This window comes from Pristis pectinata, chromosome 28, assembly GCF_009764475.1.
Source record: "Pristis pectinata isolate sPriPec2 chromosome 28, sPriPec2.1.pri, whole genome shotgun sequence".
Lineage (NCBI taxonomy): Eukaryota > Metazoa > Chordata > Chondrichthyes > Rhinopristiformes > Pristidae > Pristis > Pristis pectinata.
This window is the reverse complement of record NC_067432.1, coordinates 28,652,745-28,674,316: the sequence shown is the minus strand read 5'-3', so window position 1 is coordinate 28,674,316 and position 21,572 is coordinate 28,652,745. Positions and strand designations below refer to the sequence as shown.

At 41.0% G+C, this 21,572-nt stretch overlaps 1 protein-coding gene across 3 annotated transcripts in view; it reads right to left on the bottom strand.

Moving 5' to 3' along the window:
• The window catches only part of nedd4a (NEDD4 E3 ubiquitin protein ligase a), a 139,168-nt gene that overhangs the window by 27,878 nt on the left and 89,718 nt on the right, over positions 1–21,572 (bottom strand). For all 3 annotated transcript variants that reach the window (XM_052040374.1, XM_052040375.1, XM_052040376.1), the window contains 8 exons: positions 18,849–18,899; positions 15,865–15,926; positions 11,557–11,659; positions 10,254–10,411; positions 6,702–6,825; positions 6,270–6,455; positions 5,710–5,772; positions 3,029–3,148 (listed from right to left, as the gene is read on the bottom strand). In XM_052040374.1, coding sequence (XP_051896334.1) covers positions 3,029–3,148; positions 5,710–5,772; positions 6,270–6,455; positions 6,702–6,825; positions 10,254–10,411; positions 11,557–11,659; positions 15,865–15,926; positions 18,849–18,899 — 867 coding nt within the window. The remainder of the gene's footprint in view (positions 1–3,028; positions 3,149–5,709; positions 5,773–6,269; positions 6,456–6,701; positions 6,826–10,253; positions 10,412–11,556; positions 11,660–15,864; positions 15,927–18,848; positions 18,900–21,572) is intronic.

Sequence of the window (21,572 nt, the reverse complement as noted above, 5' to 3'; positions counted from 1 at the left end):
GATTCAAGTGCCAGGTTTTAGATGTTTCAGGAAGGACAGGGAGGGAGGCAAAAGAGGTGGGGGAGTAGCACTGTTGATCAGAGATAGTGTCACAGCTGCGGAAAAGGTGGACGTCGTGGAGGGATTGTCTACAGAGTCTCTGTGGATGGAGGTTAGGAACAGGAAGGGGTCAATAACTTTACTGGGTGTTTTTTATAGGCTGCCCAGTAGTGACAGGGTTATTGACGAGCAGATAGGGAAGCAGATCCTAGAACAGTGTGAGAATAACAGAGTTGTTGTGATGGGGGATTTTAATTTCCCAAACATCGACTGGCATCTCCAGACAGTGAGGGGTTTAGATGGGGTGGAGTTTGATAGATGTGTTCAGGAAGAGTTCTTGACACAATATGTAGATAGACCTACAAGAGGAGGCTGTGCTTGATTTGATATTGGGAAATGAACCTGGTCAGGTGTCAGATCTCTCAGTGGGTGAACATTTTGGTGATAGTGATCATAATTCTATCTCCTTTACGTTAGCACTGGAGAGGGATAGGAACAGACAGGCTAGAAAAGCGTTTACTTGGAGTAAAGGGAATTATGAGGCTCTCAGGCAGGAAATTGGAAGATTAAATTGGGAACAGATGTTCTCTGGGAAAAGTACGAAAGACATGTGGCAAACATTCAGGGGGTATTTGTGTGGAGTTCTGCATAGACATGTTCCAATGAGACAGGGGAGTCACGAGAGGATACAGGAACCGTGGTGTACGAAGGCTATAATAAATCTAGTCAAAAGGAAAAGAAAAGCATACAAAAGGTACAGAGAGCAAGGTAATGTTAGAGATCTGGAAGAGTACAAGGCTAAAAGGAAGGAACTTAAGAAAGAGATTAGGAGAGCCAGAAGGGGAAATGAGAAGGCCTTGGCGGGCAGGATTAAGGAAAACCCCAAGGCATTCTACAAGTATGTGAAGAGTAAGAGGATGAGGTGCGAAAGGATAGGGCCTATCAAGTGCAGCAGTGGGAAAGTGTGTATGGATCCAGAAGAAATAGCGGAGGTACTTAATGAATACTTTACGTCAGTATTCACTACGGAAAAAGATCTGGGGGATTGTAGTGGGGACTTGCAGCGGCCTGAAAAGCTTGAGCATGTAGATATTAGAAAAGAGGTGGTGCTGAAACTTTTGGAAAGCATCAAGTTGGATAAGTCACCGGGACCAGATGAGATGTATCCCAGGTTGCTGTGGGAGGCGAGGGAGGAGATTGCGGAGCCTCTGACGATGATCTTTGCGTCGTCGATGGAGACGGAAGAGGTTCCAGAAGATTGGAGGGTTGCAGATGTTGTTCCCTTATTCAAGAAGGGGAGTAGGGATAGCCCAGGGAATTATAGACCGGTGAGTCTTACCTCAGTGGTTGGTAAGCTGATGGAGAAGATCCTGAGAGGCAGGATTTATGAACATTTGGAGAGGTATAATATGATTAGGAATAGTCAGCATGGCTTTGTCAAGGGCAGGTCCTGCCTTATGAGCCTGATTGAATTTTTTGGGGATGTGACTAAGCACATCGATGAAAGGAGAGCAGTAGATGTAGTGTATATGGATTTCAGCAAGGCGTTTGATAAGGTACCCCATGCAAGGCTTATGGAGAAGGTGAGGAGACATGGGATCCAAGGGGACATTGCAGTGTGGATCCAGAACTGGCTGGCCCACAGAAGGCAAAGAGTGGTTGTTGAAGGGTTATATTCTGAGTGGAGGTCGGTGACCAGTGGTGTACCTCAGGGATCTGTACTGGGACCCTTACTCTTTGTGATTTTTATAAACGACTTGGATGAGGAAGTGGAGGGGTGGATTAGTAAGTTTGCAGATGACACAAAGGTTGGAAGTGTTGTGGATAGTTTGGAGGGCTGTCAGAGGTTACAGGGGGACATAGATAGGATGCAGAGTTGGGCTGAGAAGTGGCAGATGCAGTTCAACCCAGATAAGTGTGAAGTGGTTCATTTTGGTAGGTCAAATTTACAAGGATACTGCCTGGAATGCGGAGCATGCCTTATGAAAGCAGGCTGAGGGAACTCGGCCTTTTCTCCTTGGAGAGACGGAAGATGAGGGGGGACCTGACAGAGGTATATAAGATGATGAGGGGTATTGATCGGGTAGATAGTCAGAGGCCTTTCCCCAGGGCTGAAATGGTGGCCACGAGAGGACATAGGTTTAAGGTGCTGGGGAGTAGGTATAGGGGAGATGTCAGGGGTAAGTTTTTCACTCAGAGAGTGGTGAGTGTGTGGAATGGGCTGCCGGAAACGGTGGTGGAGGCGGATATGATAGGGTCTTTCAAGAGACAGTTAGATAGGTGCATGGAGCTGAGTAAAATAGAGGGCTATGGGTAAGCCTAGTAATTTCTAGGGTAGGGACATGTTCAGCACAGCTTTGTGCACCAAAGGGCCTGAATTGTGCTGTAGTTTTTCTATGTTTCTAGATTGTCATAAGAGCTAGTGCTCTTTAACTAATGATATTCAAGGAATGGAATTCGCCAGCTTACTACATCTGGCTGGGAGGTAACTCAGGTCCATACTGCATAGCTGTTTCATCCTGTCCTTGTATGTGCACAAATAATCCATAGCAGATATAGACTCTTGTTCAAGGAAACTACAATTGGGAAACCTGACCTTACCAACATCACCCAAATCCTAGAATATATAATTTTAACATCTTCATAGAATTAACTGTGGCCAAGAAAATCATGTAAAATCGTAATCAAAGTGCAATTCTAGCATTTTAGACAATGTAAATAAGATGCTTATATTTTTTCTTATTCTGTTTAAAAAACAATGCCAAATCATTTACGGACACCTTATCAGAATTCTTTTGGTGGTTATGACTAACTAAATGCCTCAATGTACAGTCAAGGTTCAAATAACAATTGTTCCTATTGTAGATCTCTAAAAATGATTCGTTGGCAATAAATCAGATAATTCCTAATACTCAGAAAATAACTAAATTGTTCCAGGTTTCATGAGAGTGTTGGATTTGCATACAATTTAATTAATAACACAACTTGCCTGCATAACAGGTCTTGTCCAACTGGTGGTTCTGTTATTGTGGTTAACGTAGTAAGTTCTTCCTTTGTCATCCTTCTTTTCTTCCCAACCCGGTGGTAACCCTATCGAAGTGGGTAAAATCTACCAGTTGCAACAGATAAAACACAATTGGGTAATGAAGACTACCAACAAAAAGTTATCACTGGAGGTAGGAAGTTGTGTTAAAACTAGCCATATCACGAAAATCTTGACACCTTGATTTGAACACATGCTTTAAAGTATTAAGTCTGAAAACAATTTTGCTTTAAAAAAAATCTACAGGATTTCTTAATGGCCATGATACAATTACACAAAGAAGGAACATAGGAGAGACTGGAGCCTAACCATCCAACTCGACGCCCCAGTTCAGGACCACAGGACCAGGTTTGGGCATGAAAACACTGTAAGCCCCTCACAGTTGGATTGGGCCAGCTCCGCACTTTAACACTAACCACAAGTGTTTATCACTGCTGGCAATTCCTGTTAGAGTGGACACATGCTGTGTACTCAGGAACATTCCCTAGACAATAACATTTAGAATGATTGTCAGAATAGCTCAGGGATTGAAAGGAATACAAGTCGTTGGGATTTGAGCCGGTTTTGGATTGGCTTCAGATCGGTGAGAGAAGTTTCTCTAGCGAGACCAGAATAAGGAGGCACAAGATTTAAATTAGAACAAAGCTGTTCAGCAGCAATGTCATGAGTTGCTTCTACACACAGTGGGTAGAGGATGCTCAAGTCTAACGCACAATTTAATCTTTTTTTTGGCACCTTCCAAAGTATAATTCATGATTATAATAAGTGGTTCTCTGTGCAACTTTGTCTGTTAGTCCTCTATTTGCCAAGGTGGACACAAAAAAAAATTGGACAATTTTAAACCTCTTGTAAGCTTTCATCACACCTTCCTTTCACCTCCATAGTCCTTGGAATGTCACATTCCAAAAACGATTCCAAATTTCCAGCAACTCTCTCAATCAGGTTTCAAAGTCACAAATTACATTTTATATGGAGAGGCGATGCTGCAATCATTGCCCTCACCTTTCACACCCCAGCTACAGGGTGACCACATGAGCCACCTCCTAAAACTTCCCATCTACACATTCTTCCTTGGTGACATCGTACAAAAGCACGTCAGATTCCACATGCAGAGCAGCAGCAGCCAGTCCCAGGAACATAGGATAAACAGGAGTAGGTTAAATTGCCCTATCACCCAGATCTGCCATTTCTGATGGCAATGGTTGATCCTGTTCCAAGTTCACTTTCCTGCCCAATCAACATATCCCACCCCCCACCATTCCTTCCCAACAAAGAAAACCTATTGATCTTGGTCCTGACCATACAGAACAACACAGCAATCTACAACAAAGCCAAAGATTTACAATAAAGATTTTTTCTTCATCTCAGTCCTAATTGGATAACACCTTCTGCCGAGCATATGTTCCCTATTTCTTGCTATCAAGTGGAAATAATTCTCAGAATCTTCTATCTAACCCACCACCACTGATCCTTGATTACCCATGAAGTTTATTTAACAAAAGCTGCTGCAAGAGCAGAAATCCAGAACTTTCTTCCAATATTCTTAAGATTAAAGTCATTGTCATCCATCACTACCACAAACTTTAGTCCTTAGATATCAGCTTCACCCCTCACCCTTCACCCACTTTCTGAAGTTGAACCATGTTCAAAACACCTTAAGATATCCCCAAGTTGAACTTCTGACCCCGTGTTCTCAGTTACAAAGGCCACCAATTTCCTTCTCTGTAATATTGCCAGTTTATGTATTTTCCTTCAGTTATCTGCTGTTGAAAATCTCAGCCATACCATTTATTTGCTCCAGATTCAACTGTACCAATGCTCTCTTTACCACATCCCACCCTCCCTGCTGCTTTCCGCTCTCTACAAGCAACAACTCATCCAAAAATCTCACTCTTCCAACCTACGTTGTATTGTCCTATTTACCCATCCCCCTTGTGCACACAGACCTACACTGGCTCCCTCTAAGCCAGACCCCATCCTGCTGTTCAAAGTCCTTTCGTGCCCTCAACTTTCTCGTATGTAATCTCCTCCAGCACTACAACTCTGAGACCTTCGAACTTTTCAAAAACAGACCTCTAATGCATCCCTAATTTCCACAGCCACATTCAACCAAGTTCTAAATTCTAGAATTCCTCCCTAAATCTAGTCATAGAATCGTACAGCACAGAAACAGGCCCTTCAGCCCACCACATCTGTGCTGCCTGTTTTACCCATCCACACTAATCCCATTTACCCACACTAGGTCTGTAGCCTCCTATGCCTTGGCATTTCAGGTAGCTGTCTGAAATGTTGAGAGAGTACCTGCCTTGACCACCTCTTCAGGCAATGCATTCCAGTTCCCAACCACCCTCTGTGGGAAAAATTCCCCCCTCAGATCCCGTGCTTCTGCACATCATTCCTTAAAGCCTACCTCTGACCACACTTTTGATCACATGCCCAATTTCATTTTGTGGCTCAATATCAAGTATTTATTTGAAAATATTCCCGTGCTGTTCCCTGGATCATTTTGTTGCATTATAGGTAGGAGCTGATTGATGATGTTTCTACCCGACATGTTTATGGTTATTCCAGCAGATTAGAAACTGCTAACTGGTTTGTTGCTTTAAAGCTGTGGTTGAATTACTTACAACTGGCAGCACAGGCTGTTCTTCCAGAGTAGTCTGTGAACTCCCACGTCTACTGGAATGACTCTTAAGAAAGAAGAGCAAACATGTTACAATTTCTAATTAACTGCACTGAGTTTAGAACTTTAGCAATGGCATTATTTAGCATAATGGATTCTTGGAAGGACCAAAATAGAAGAGGAGGTGACAATATTGCAGAAGTGAACAAATGACTTTCGAAGAGATCAAAACAGCCCTACCAACATGGCACTGAATTAGTGTGGCTGTGTTAATGCATAATCCAGTATGGAAAGACATGAAAGTGCTTTATACATTTAAACCAGAATTTAAATATTTCATGTCAGATAATGTACAAAACAAATATTAATATCCACTTGGCTAATGGCTGCTCATTCATCTGACAAACAGATAGGAAATATTCACTTAATTTAGCTGTCAACTATTATACAGGACAACATGAAGGATTCAAAGCACATGAATTTATTAATTTCCACAAAGCTGAAACCAAACATTACCATGGGATTAAATGACAATAACACTTAAGAATTTGCCACTCTACTCACTGAACTGGAACTGCGACGGTCTGCAGCTGTACACCCAGACGCCTGAAATCGCCGATTAAGTTCTTCTGCAAGTTGACTTTGCAAGTCAAAGGATGAAGTTTGTCCAGTAGGTGTATGGGGGGGTGGGGGTGACTGGGGATTGCAACTGCTAAATGCAGTTTCATCTTCAGTAATCAATTCCCAGCCCTGCAAGATGAATTTTATTTAAACAAAACATTGTTACAATGATGTTATTTTAGCGCAAGGCAATATGCAATTGCATTAGTTGGTAACATTGCAAAGTGTGATAAAAATGATTTTGTTTGAGAACTTTGAATTAGGTTGGGCTTTATAATTGCATACTTGTCCCCAAAGTATAGTACATCTTGGCAAGTTCTTAATAGATAGACTTTATTTTTTTTATTATATAAAAGGTTAAAGTATGAAACTTACATCTGGAGAATCTCTATTTTCAGGAGTTTCTGTTTCTTCTGAAATTTGCCTGCGTGTACTATATATACGCTGTGCCTCCAGCTGGATGTTATTTCGACAATGATTCAAGTCAGATGCACAATCCCTGTCGGGGAATAATGATCAATTCTGTGTCAGGCAAAGGTTGTACTTCCTACTTCCTACATACATTATGTTTTTTTAATTCCAAACCTTTCAGAAATTTATCTTATAATCCTTTGTCTGTGTATAAAAGCTGAAACATAACTTTGTAAGCAGAAGTGCTAAAGTTTCTTCAATCATTAGAAATAGAGTAAAACATCCCCATGTTGAATTTAAAAGTCAGACCCACATGACATCTTATTCTCTGTTCTGCCAATGTCAGCGAGTGGCCTATTTCTTTATGCAAACCAATGCTCGTATCAGCTGGCCAGAAATGGACTCCCCTTGTGCAGGTTTGGTCTTGTCAGTGTCATTTCTCATCCTTCCCTTCCAAACCTTAATGGAGTATTTAGAGTCATAGAGCAATGCAGCATAGATATAGGCCCTTTGGCCCAACCAGTTCTTGCCAACCTCGTTATCCATGCAGCTAGTCCCATTTTCTTGTGTTCAGTCCATATCCCTCTAAGCCCCGCCCCTCAGTGTACCTATCCAAGTGCTTCTTAAGTGATACTATTGTACCTGCCTCAACCACTTCCTCTGGCAGCTTGTTCCATACACTCACTACCCTCTGCATGAAAAAGTTGCCATTCATGTCTCTTTTAAATCCTTCCCCCTCACCCTAAACCTATGGCTCCCTAGTTTTGGACTCCCCTACCCTGGGGAAAAGACTTTTACCATTCACCTTATCTTTGCCTCTCACAATTTTAAACACTTCTATAAGGTCACCCCTCATTCTCCTACGTTCCAAGGAATCTCTTCCTGGCCAACCTCTCTCTATAACTCAGGCCCTTTAGTCCTGGCAACACCCTTGTAAATTTGGGCACCATTAGGAGACGGCACTAAACACAAACTAAACTTGAGCAGGAAATGAGCACTACCGAACTAAAGGCTGTGACTTCAAGCCGCAGACATGTACCCTTTGGTCAAAGAATAGAGAATCACATTTGTAACTACAGCACCCACTTTTTATCCTCAGTACATGATCTCCAAACATCAAGTGAAAATGTCCCACGTAGTTCAGCACAGAGTCCCCACTGACTCCTGAGCTTGGATAACTTTTGTTTTTAAGTGAGGAAGGTACCAGAGGTTTAACATATGATTTCCACATCCACACTCTGAAGCAAGTTGGAAAGTAGCTACCATTCTCTCTCGTCACTGTTATACTGCACCCAGTTTGTAAATATGGATGTACGACGCATGGAAAGATGCAAGCATCAAGACTTTGTTTCTTTGGTGGTGAGCACACCCTCCTTGTCAGATCTTTCATGAATAGCCAGAGTATTAACATTACTGCACATTAATCATGAGGAGGCTGTGGTGGGGATGAGACCGTCACCAACTTCATCTGCAAGGACCATCTTTGCCAAGGAGGTCTGGAAAGGGAGGTAGTGGTCTTTGTTAAGTTTCCTTCCCGTTCAGTTGTATAACATGGAGTGCTGTAGTCTACGGACTGTTTCCTGGTGCCACACAATGAGACCAATATAAACTGCTCTCAAAAGACTTGGTGAAAGATTCACTTTAGTTCGCTGACGCTTGCTGGCCTTCCAGTTCAAAAAACTGTCCACAACTGAATGTTACAGACAGGCACATTCCAAGATGCAGGGTTATGTCCTGAGGAAGACATTAATGTTTGGGGAAGTGGTTCGGTGGGGAAAGGCCACAATTAAGGGGCACCACACCTCAGCACATTGTGTGGTTGGAACCTGTGTAAAATCCCTCAGACATATCACTCTTGGAATGTGAGGGAAGATTGATGTCATGCTGACATAATGTAAATCTCATAAACAGATGGAACATGTCTTGAACAGTGAATGGCTTGAGCATGTCTTGTGTTGCGTATTTGTAATTTTTTTAAAAAAGGCATATTTTGGGAAGAAAGAAAAGAGAAAGTCAGACTTGGGCTCAGGTATGAATCTATCCCTACCAAAAAGGAGACCAGAAAATTGGCCCCAGTTGGGTAAAGGTAACAAAGTGTTCAATACCACCTGCCCAACTTGGATCAATAATTTCAGCATTTGAAAGCAAAATTCATGGCCTTTTCCATCTCAGACCCAGTGTTCAATTCAGCAAAATCCATATATTGGAAAGACCATTTGAAGTGAGTTTAGGCAGTTCCCATTTCCTAGCAAGAAACAATCCACATTGCAGAGCAGTTCCTCAATGAGCAGAAATGAGGGACCATAATTCCACTGATTTTATATTTCTTTGCTACTAAACAGATGCTACCAGCTCCCTGCACAGCAGCCACACACTGACAGCACCAAGCTGGCCCTGCGACCATGTTAAAGTTGCAACCAGTTAAGAGCATGTTGAATAAATATTCAAAATATGATGACACAATTATGTGCATAGAGTGGAGCCATGGAATTAATTTTAGATTATTCTAGCAATATGGCAGCACCTGCATTGAGTACATATTACAGCTGAGTAAACTTCTTTGCTTCTATCAGGTAGGCACTGTTGAGAAGTAGGACATTTATAAAAAGAAGAAAAAATTAGGGTATAAATTAAAAAGGTTAGCCTCCCTCATTACATTGATTAGTCACAGAGTACTTTTCCAGAGGAGTGGGAAAGAGACCTGTTACATTTTCCTTGCAATGTAGGAGACCGCCATGTAGCTCATTGAATCTATGCTGGCTCTCAGGGCAATGCAGTCAGTCCCCTTCCCCATTTATTTCCCGGAAATCCATGCAGCCTTACGTGCCCATTAACCAGCCCCAATTCCCCCACTACCCACCCATATCAGCTAATTAATCTACCAGCAAGTCTTTGGGACATGGAGCGCCTGGAGGAGACCCATGCAGTCACAGGGAAAATGTGCAAAGTCTACACACACACACACACAGCACTGGAGGTCAGGATTGTACCTGGGTCTTAAGCTGTCAGGCATTCTGACCTGATAGCATGAATTTTGGCATTGTCTGAAGGGAACTTAAAGACCAATTCTCAGAAGGTTATATTAATATTAAGTAAATATATGGCAAGTTGATGCTGTTGATCTCAAGGTCAATGGAAAATAAATGCTTAGTCATACAGCATGGAATCAGGCCTTCAACCCACTGACTAGTGGGCACCCGTCAGTATTAATCCCATCTTCCAGCACTTGGCCAGTAGCCTTTGCTTCCTTTGCCAAGTTGCATCTCTATAACCATCTGTAGTCTGAGCCAGTTTTTCCTCAGTACATTTACTGGCAATTGGTTCATTTCCATCCATAGAGACTGATCCAAGTTGTTTTTTTGGAGATGATTCACCACTTGCAAATGAAGGCTGCAATACTGAAGGGCTACAGAGGTTGATTATTTATCAGGTTACTTTGAGACTGTTTTCTCTTCCTTTATTCCATCCTTTATAGATACCTCATTTAAAACATGCAATAAAATATTCGAGACTTACTGGGAACTTGGTCTAATCCATTGCGTTGTTCTAGTTTCATGATTGACATAGTAAGTTCTCCCCAGGTTATCCTGCTTCTCTTCCCAGCCACTAGGCAATGCAGGAGGTGGTTGACTATGGACAGTCATATCCTGTTGGTCCAGAATTTCCCAGCCAGGCTAAAGGAGCAGCAACATTTACATGTAAGAAAGACTTTCTTCAGAGACCACATTTCTATATTGTTTCTTTTTCAAAATCCTGAATATGTGCACTAATTAAATGCAGGTGAAAAAAATCAGATCTTTTTGTACATTAAAAGATTAATAAAAATGCATCATTCTAAGGATTTATGAATAGTGAACCAGTATTTGTTAGATCCTAAAAACTGAACTGAAGAATAACTTGTCTTCTCATTTGCACAAAGTATCTTGAAGCCAAAGTACATGAAGACCAATCTTTCTAATATAATTTGTACTTTGTGCAGTGTCAACTTGCTTGCTTTCATTTGATGCTGAGTGACAGAGTGGCAAGGTCAAGTTCTTCACACAGCAAGGGTCTTAATATAGGTTGTGCAATTGCAGAATAACTCCAGGAAAGGAGAGAGAATAGAGTCATACAACTTCAAAACAGGTTCTCTGAACCACCAAGTCTGATCTAACCATCAAGCACCCATTTAGAAACATTTTTTTATTTCCATCACCACCTGACCCCACCTAACATACCTTACCACTCACTAGGATCAATTTACAGTAGCCAATTAACTTAGTAGCCTGCACATCTTAGGGATGCATAAGGAAAACAAAGCACCTGGAGAAAACTCATAGTCACAGGGAGAACAAGCAAACTCCACCAGAGCTCAGGATTGAACCAGGTCTCTGGAGTAACGAGGCAGCAGTTCTACTAGTTGTGCCACTATGCTGTGCCAATAACAAGATGTGACAAAATGAGGCTAAATGGCATCAGAAGTTTGCAGATACACAACCAGCAAATGATGTCTTGCACTTGGAGGGACAAAACAGAAGAAATTAAAAATGTAGAAGTGGAGAAAACAGAAACAGTAATTCATTCCAAACATCATAAGAAAATTTTGGCACTGCACAAGTGTAGGCTGTTCAGCTATCAGCTTTTATTCTCAAGCATAAATGCAAAGAACAACTAATGCCTTTTTAAATAAAAAGCTTTCACTGATAAAACATAAACACTCCTTTATATCTATGTACAGATGCATTGGTTTTATCAAAATTCACTGCTGAAAAAGAATCTATGCAGCAACCAAAAACATTCAATTAATTATAATAAACAATAGACAATGTATTAGACTTACCTCCATTTCATCAGTTTGCTCTGTAACATCATCCTCAGAGGCATTACTTTTAGGCAAATAGGTCATCTTTAATCGAAGGTGACCTTTAACCCTGGATTTATGACTGGAAAAACACAAGCCGTGATTAAAAATAGTTCAGGATCCTAGGAATATTTATATTTTCCCTCACTCTTCCTTACGATTCATTATATGTATCAAAACAGAAGTATACATGGTAACAAATTTTAGTGACTAGAGTTAAAATACTGATTAGAAACCATCGTCAGCAAGCACTGCAAAAGTGGTACAAAAGACGGGAAGGAAGAAAAAAATTAGAACTGCAAGCTGAAATCAATGTGATGGTTTTGCAAGGGAACCAAGCCTCCTCCAGCTCAATGGGATATGTGAGCAGAAGAGTGAAAGTTATTTTGTAGTACGGGACCTTCTCACAAAGATCACACACATTCAATGGTCCAGCCTGTGTTGAGTCAGATTATCACACAGGAGACAGTGCATGTGGCTGCCATTGGGTTGAGATGGAAATACTCGTCCTGGTTCCCACTTTTATTGTTATACAGCAATGTCTGCTGGATATGCATTATAAAGGGATACCAACTTAATACAAGCTAAAGCTCAACTGTGATTTCACTCGCAGAAGAATATAACCACAGGAACAGATCGTTAACATTCATGAGTTTGCACCATTCAATGCAATGATGACTGACCTTTTAGCTACTCCATGTGGTTTTTTAAAAAATTTACAATATCCCTTAAAGAATTTGATTAACAAACATCTTTAACCCTAAGAGCTTAATATTGAAAACTTACTTAACATCAACTACAATTTGAGGAAGAGTTTCAAACCTCCGTTCATATAACATTTCCAAACTTCACTCACGAAAGACTTGGTTCCACTCTTCTGACTACGTCTCTTAAACAGATATTTTCCAACCCTCCTTCCATTCTATCAGTTCACTATAATATTTTGAACAAGTTTCATCAAAGGACTCCTTCACTTTTAAATTTGAGGCAATACTCATTTAGTCTGAGTACCTTCTCCCAAGGCTGCATGTCCAGAACATCTCATTGTGCTCCAGGTGTGATCTAACCAGGGCTGTGCGTGACTGAAGATTAACTTCCATTTTCTTATATCCCAGTTATATTTAAATAGCAATACTCCAGGAGTCTTTTGATTATATTGGGGATTTTAATGATCCAAGTCCATGGGCCTCTCATTCCCTTCTTACCTCCACTACTTGGCAAGCTTCAGAAACTCTTCTGATCTATCCTTTCTAGATCAGAATGATCTAAGATTTTCCTACATTGGAATTAATTTTCCATAGTTTTGTCATTTCACTTACTAATAGATTCTCTTTGTAACTTGATCTTTCCAGTTTCATTGCTCCACTCTTTCCACCACTTATAATGCCATTCATCTTTGTGTCAAACTTGAATGTGTGACTTCCTATCCAATCATCCAAGTCATTAACAAAAAAATAGTAATAGTTCAGGCCCCAGCTCTGATCTCTGTGACATACCACTAGTTAGAGAACTGTCCTTTATTCCTACACTCAATCTCCTGTCGGTCAACCAATTTCCCAACCAAGTCAAAACTATATCCTGGATTCCATGATCTTTAATTTCAGCTAACATTGGTTTTAGTCCTTTGGGGAACTTCACAGACTGCCTTCTGAAAGCCCATACAAAGAACATCCATCGGCATTTGGCACAGCTGAACAGTTTGCTGACAGTTACTAAAGTAACCCACCCCATGAAAAATAGCCAGTTGAGTGAGGTATATGTGGGTGTCTGGTACCTCAAGGGCCAAATGTCAGAAGGAAATTAATCTTTCAGGTTGGGAGCAGAGACAGTGCCAGATTTCAAGTTTGTTATTCAAAGTCATTTAATTCAAGTTATCTGATGTTTCATACTTTTAGCCTAAAAAAAATCCCATTTACAATGTTGAACTGCCATCAGGCAATTCAAATGTTTTAGTGCAAAAAGAGGACATTTTTTTCAGTATTACTCAGCCCAAAACTCTGAAATACATTTTTCCAGTGGACTATGGAGGAGAATCACATTTTCCCTCCTATTGATGGAGAGAAATGGTTCAGCACCAAGCATTCTTCTACTGCTCTGGCTTGACTAGCTGCTTGTGAAATTGAATGGTTTTGATTCAGCACTGAACACTGCTAAGCCAGTGATCCTAACAAGTTGAATTTATTTAGATCAACCTTTCATAGTGCAGATCAATACATTTGATGATGGGGACAGCGAGAGGAACACCGGTAAGACAGCAACCTCTTGACTTTGGTGATGCCGGACTAGCAGATTTTCTACTATTGAATGTTACTCTTAATTCACCAAAACACTATTAATACAGTTGTTTTTTTTTCAAAAAGATATGTTATGCAGTGATATAACAAACTTTACAATGAACCCAGTGAGTTTCAGGAAACAGTATCCAATCACCCAGATGCTGAAACCTTGGGATAGCTGATTGTAGGGGTTTTACTGTATCTAGATAAATTGCCAGACCCAGGTGAAATGTATTTCCGAAATCAAGGGAGGAAATAATGAAGGGCCTGACCACCGATTTTCGATCCTTTGTCAGGACTGACATGGTGTCAGGGGAATGCATGGCCACTAATCTGTACCAGTGTGGAAAAGGAGAGAAAGGGGAGGGACCTAATAATTACAGATCTGCCAATGGTGAGGAAATTCCTCAGAGGAAACTGAGATACAGTATAAATCATCATTTAGAAAGGCACAGTAATCAACATACAAAAACAGATGGGCAAGGATAGTGAGCGTGAATTTAATCGATGCATTGGGGCGGCACGGTAGCGTAGCGGTTAGCGCGACGCTATTACAGCGCCAGCGATCGGGGTTCGATTCCCGTTGCTGTCTGTAAAGAGTTTGTACATTCTCCCGTGTCTGCGTGGGTTTCCTCCGGGTGCTCCAGTTTCCTCCCACATTCCAAAGACATACGGGTAGGTTAATTTGGGTTTAAAATGGGCGGCGCGTACTCGTTGGGCCAGAAGGGCCTGTTACCACGCTGTAAATAAAATTTTTTAAAGATTCATTTAACTTTTTTGAGGAGGTAACAAGGAGGGTAGCTATTTGATACATGGACTTTAAAAATGAATTTGCCCAAGTCCCACATGACAGATTGATCAGAAAGTTAAATCCCTCAGTATCATGGGAAAGGTGCAAATTGGATCCAAAATTATCTGATGGCCTTACAGCAAAGGGCAGTGGTGATTCTGTGACTGTCACAGTGGGGTTTCACAGGGTTTAGTACTAGATTCCTTGCTTTTTAGACTTAAATAATAATGGAGATGGGGCAGATGACAAAAAAAGCGTGTAGTTGGTAGCGAGGAAGCTAAACTGGTCAGATGGGCAGAAAAATGGCAAATGGCCAAAAGTGTAAGGAAATACATTTGGGGAGGGAAAACCAGGAAAAAGGCTGCATCATAAATGGTTGGATAAAGTGTGGAAGAACAGAGGATCTTGGAATGCCCATCCACACTTTCTTAAAAGGCACCAGGAGAGGTGGATAATGCAGCATGTAGAATATTGATGCAAAGAATTTTAGAGGAGAGGTAATACTCAACTACATATAGGACTAGTTAGGCCAGAGGTAGAGCACAGTGTGCAGTCTGGTCTCTGCATGACAAGAAGGATGTGATTGCAAAAGAGAGAGGGTTCAGAACTTGGGAATCTTAGTTACGATGAAAGATTGGCTACGCTGACGCTGTTTTCCTTGGAACAGAAGAGACTGAAATTTTTTTCACCCAGAGGATGGTGCGAGTTTGGAACTGTTTTCCTGAAATGGAGAAGTAGCAAAAATGCTCAGAGAATATAAAGCAGTACTTGGATGAACACTTGCCATGCCAAAACCTACAAAACAACGGACCAAGTGCTGGTAAGTGGATTTAGTTTGGACAGCTCTTTTTCAGTCAACACGAAGATGATGATCCAAATGGCCTTCCTGTGCCGTAAATTTCTATGATTCATTTGACCACATTTTCAGAAACATCCTTACTGTACAGATAAATATACAGCATGGATGGCAGCTTTTCAATATCTTTTTTCATGTTATTACACATTCACTAATTGCTTCCAACAACTTAGAATGCAAGTACTGAAGGAATCTCAGCACACCAGGTTTGACTTGGTACAAAGATAAATTGTGAGGCATTATTTTTTATTGCCCCAGGAACTTGAGGAAAAAAAATCCAAATACAAGATCAACATTCACATGAACTCCAGAGAGAAATTGAGCCACAGTCCACTGTACTTGTTCATCTGAATAGTTTCAATTACCTTCTAGGATGGAGAATAAAATCCTTGAATGTATATGGTCTGTCTAAGTTTGGATTTTCAGTCTGCAATTAAAAAGTAGCCATTAATTCTGGTGTATTTGCTTATATTTCAATTACATTTTTCCACTACAGTTTTTAATTATTTTCCAAGCAATTATCTATTTACAAATGTTTTCTTTCCATCAAGAAAGCCGTGTGATCCAGCTTGCAGGCTTCTGCACAATATCTGCCAGTGTTTTACAAACTACGAGTTATTTTCTTTGTATATGACTGCTTTATAGTACCTCAACTGTGAGTAGTTAAGCAAATAAACTTACAAGGCATTTTACAGTAATAAGTTGCAAAACTGCTTCATTTAGTCCACAAGGATGTCTCCAAGCTTCCAGTTGCCGGCCACATTTACTCTCTAGCCCACTCTAACCTCTATTTTTGGGTTCCCATTCTGTTCAGTGAGTTTGAAGAAGACTACCTCATTTTCTGACTATGCACATTACAAGCTTCCAGACTCAACGTAGACTCCAATGACTTCAGATAATTGGTTATTCCAATCTTAGACCCTATTTTCTACCATTCAGGGTTTTTTCTCTCTTCTGGTATTTCAAATTTTATTCACCTCTTCCAATTTCTACCTCACACAGACACAACATTTGTTACTCACCAGCCTTTACCACCCTCTTTCAGCAGCCATCATGTGTCACTCAATCTTGTTATCTCCAACCCATTGCACAGCTACTCTTATATGTTCTCTACAGCCACAACCCCTCCCATCCCCCCACCACACTTCCCCGCAACGTTTTTAATTTTGCTTAGTTCTATTGAAAAGTCACCGATCTGAAACAGTGGTTCTCTCTCCACAGATGCTACATGACCTGCTGAGTATTTGATGGCATTTTACCTCAGACAATTTTTTTTGTTAAAGAGTGAAAAGAAACAAAACACCTTAAGCAGCTAAAAGGGATTTTCCAGTGGAGCAAATGGGTGCATGGTACAGGAAGAAAAACCTCTCTCTTGTTACTGACCCTGCTAAAGATGAAGAGCATTTTTATTTCAGGTGCAAGTTAGAACACAGGCCAGAAACAGAGTAAATCGGTTAATGTTGTTCCAACAATCCTTCAGTCATTAAGCTGAGAAAAACACTCTACTTCATCAGTTTCCAATTGTCCAATTGCATGCCATCCTTCAGACCCAAGAAGTTCTCTTCATTTTACATCAAATTGTGGTTGGAACTTGCTCAAGTTCAAGACAGACAGGAGTAAAGAACTAAGAATTGAAAAGTTGTCATCGCTTCACACTACGGAATGGTCTTGTCATGTTCCTTTCGTGCCCTCCACACAGAATCTGCTGTACTAGGAAAATCTCTTAACTGCTTATGAAAGCGCTGGGTTTTCTGCTAAATTAACAAGAATAGCCCTTTGAAATAATGATCTAAGCAACTTCTGTGGAGAAGCAGTGCTCTATTGAGTCTCCCAATTGCTCCATTTTCCATTGAACCTGTTCTGATGATACCTCAGGTTTCATTACCTCTTTCATAACCCTAACCCTAACCATAACCAAGGATTTCCTTCCAGAGTGAGCTTCAGAGCCTTTGATCAACTGTTCTATTTCCTGTGTTTCTGGCATAACTTCTCCCTTCCCCAAACCAACGTATGAACTAGGAGGAAGAGTAAACTAGGCCCCACAAGTCCGTACAACTGACTTGATTGTAACTTAATTCCACATTCCTACTTACCTACGGTAACCTTTTACTCACTTGCTTCCGAAACAACCCAGCTACCTCGACATTAAAATTATTGAAAAACTCTTTCTCCACATATTCTGCCAAAGTATCAAAAACTCTCACCCTTAGGAAACAAATTTCACTTCATCTATCTTAATTTAATGTGTGACTCCCTAGTTCTAGATATCCTGACAAAAAAAAATTTAAAAAAATTTTTTTTAAAATTTTATTTACAGCATGGTAGCATCCTTCCCACACCCACCCTGTCATCCCTTAAGATCTTATTTGTTTCAGTCAAGTCATCTCTTGCCCTTTTAAACTCCAGTAGATACAAGCATAGCCTCCCCAACATTCCCTCAGTGGACAACCTACCAATTCCAAATATTAAGTCTAGAAAGTCTTCTCTGAACTACTTCCAATGCACCCTTCCATAAATGAGATCACTAGAGTACAGTGTACTCACCAATGCCAATTATAAGTTGAAGCACAACCTCCCTACTTTCATATTCAATTGCCCTCATAACAAACAATAACATCCTGATAACCTTCCTTGTTACTTGCTGTATCTGTACACTAGCCATTTGTAAATCATGTATTAGGACACCCAGATATCTCTGTATCTCACACCTCTGAAATCTCTCACTGTTCAGTAAATGTACTTTTATTTTTATTTTTCCTGTCAAAACGGACAATTTCACATTTTCCCACATTACATTCCAATTCCCAGAATTTTGCCCATTCATTTAACCTATCGATATCCCTTTGTAGCCTCTTTAATGCTCTTCTCAAAACTTGCTTTGTTACCCATGTAACATTAGCAAAATTTAGCCAGCATACCCATAGTGCCCTCATCCAAGTATTTTGGATAAATTGTAAAAATTGAGACCCTGAAACTGATCCCTGTGGTCCCCTGACTGCCCTGATTACCCATGCCTTTCTACTGCTTCTAGACTCCAAGAACACTTCCAGAGAACCCAGACTTATCCTATTGTTCTCCCAATGTGCTACTGCAAATCTAGAATTTCCTGCAAATTCAGCGATTTTACTTCGCGAGAGCAACTGCCTACTTTTCACAAGTGGCAGCGAACAGTGAACAGTCAAATAAAGGCAGCCACACTGTACCCAGCAGAAAAACTGGAGTCAGGGAGACAAAAAGTGAGGTATCAGAAGGAAGTTAATAGAAGAACAGGAAGCAGTAACATGAAGGATACAAAAATAGGCTTAAACAACAGATGTACAATGATCTCTCTGGTGCAATTACAACTTACCGGGATATGATGAAGAGGAATATCCACCAGGCCCAGAAAATCATCTCTGGTCTAAGAAAAGCAGAGAGGAAGTGTGGTGTAGAGGTTGGTTGGGAATGGGGATGATGGGGGAAAGGAAGAGAAAAACAAAGAAGTTAGTCATCTAGTTTAAAGTAGGGAAATATAAAACTTTCTCCACTTTGTTATTAATATCACGCTGGTTACTTTTACAGTAAGTTCTTTGAGAAGTGGGCATTACTGGCAAAGCAGGCACACGTTGCCCAATTCTTGATTGCCCTCAAGGACTTACTAAAAAACTTCCTGAACTTCTGCAGTCCTTGTGACAAAAGAGTTTTCCCAATTTGATTGCACAGGGGCTTTCAGTATTTTGACCTTGCAGCCATGAAGGAATGACGATGTACTTTCAAGTGACTTCCTGACTTTTGCATTGCTGATGGCAAATTGGCTTTGGAGAATCAGGATGCAAACCATGAAGTGCAGGATACACAGCACCTGACCTATTGTAGGTACAATGTTTACATGGTTGCTCAAGTTTAGATTCTGGTCAACGATGACCTTGAAGACTGTGGCTTTGCCAATAATAATGTCTTTGAAAGTGGTTATGCCCTCATTTTTTGGAGATGGCAACTGCCTGGCATTTGTGAAGCACAATAATTGCTTGCCCATACCTGGATCTTGGCCAAATCCTGCTGCATGCAGGCAGAGAACTCCTTCAATATCTGAGGAGTTGTAAGTGATACACTGCAGAAGATCCACAATCATTAACAAATGTCTCCCCTTCTGACATGACAGAGGGATAGTCATCAATGAAGCACTGGAGCATGGTTCTCACTGCACTGAGGCACTCCAGATGCACCGTCCTGAGGCAGAGATGAATTGCCACCATTAATCATCTTCCTTTGATCTAACCACGACTGGTCTAGTAGAGTACAGCCCTCGATTGCCACGAGCCTCAGTTCTACAAGGCCACTATGTTTCACATTCAATTTTATGCTCCCTTGATGTTAATGGCAGCCACCTCCACTCTGGTTCAGCTCTTGTACCATTGGTTGGACTACAGCTGTCCTAGAGCCAACTGACGACAGCAAAACTGAACATCAGTAAAGCAGTTAATTGGAGATTTAAAAGTGTAACATGACAGCACTGGAGAGTAGACCGATGGATTAGTAATTAGTTGAAGTGGATTTGTCCTGCTCATGAACAGAACAAACCCTGGCTATTTCACACACTGAACCGTTGATGCAGGGCCAGTTACTTCACGGAGCGAGACAATTCTGGTCACACTTATAAAACTCCCTTTTGCTCAAACAGGGTCACCTTGGCCCCCATGAGCTGTTGGTGCTTTAAAGAGTTACATCTCAGTAGGTGGAGTTCACAAATTGATTAACTCTCTGCTTGATAGTCGATAACAATTGTCTTGTTATCTACCCACCAACACAAAGGATGCAACATGCCCCCCATCCTGTGCAACAAAGAGTGAACTAATGGAAAAGCAGAACATTGGATTTCCGATGCCTGGTAGCACAGGACAGAGGAACAGGGATTATCTGGTTCCTTGGTATCACTTCCAAATATCAAAGAATATTCAACCTTAAAAAAAATGAAGAGCTTGGACAATAAGTAGTTGTCTGCTGTGAGCTTCCTGTAGTGACCCAAAACCAAAAAAACTGCTTTCTTTTCTGCATTTACTTGTGAACCAGAAGCTCGTGTGATGTCCCTCACTGGATTCTCAGTCATTGCAGAGCAAATCACAGGTATGTACAGAACAGAAGAATAAGGAGTTACCCAGAGAAATCAGGAGCAGCAACAAGTTGCTGCATTCCTGTAATCCTGGTCACAACCCTAACAATCTATTTCTATCCCACCCGATCAGAATAGTGACTGGCTCCAGGGTCTTTACTGAAACTTTTGGGGAACCAGAAATGTCTTCACGCCTCCTACAGACTAAAAGTGATTCTGTCACTGAGCCACCCTGAGGGGATATGGACTGTTGCTCCACTTTAGTAGTTTGCTATATAGAGTGGTACACTAAAAACACCAGGTACATGTTTACTTGCAGTCCTGTCACTAGCCAACAGATGATGCTAGTGCACTTTGAAAATTAATATTGGAAAAGAATGAAAAAGTAATTACATTATTGTGCCAGTGAAATCGTGGATATAAACAATTCCAATACTTTAGTGATCTAACTTAAACAAGAAGAAAATAACTGAGATTGTGGAAATGGTTTCTGGTCTGCGATAGGCCAATGGTATCTGCAAACAATACGATGCCAAAGTATCGGTGTGATAAGCCATGGCTTAGAACACATTTACAATTCATTCCAACATAAAAGTCACATCTTAGCCAACATTTCCAGGCCTTATGCATTCTTATATTTTTGGAAGGCGAACAGTAGAATTGCCTGTCATCAACTCAGAGACATTTCTGAGCTGTCTGGATATAAACTAATGCTTTCACTCTGCAGGCACAAGGACACAGAGTACACAGCACAGAAACAAGACATGTCCATTCAGTCCGTGCTCATGCTTATGCTCTACCTGGGCCCACGTCTATTTTACTTGATGTAGGGTTTCGACCCAAAGCATTGACAATTTCTTCTCCCCACAGATGTTGCTCGACCCACTTGAGTTCCTTCAGCAGATTGTTCGTTGCTCCAGATTCCAGCATCTGAAGTCTCCTGTGTCTCTATCTTACATGATCTGATTATCAGCACCGTCCCCA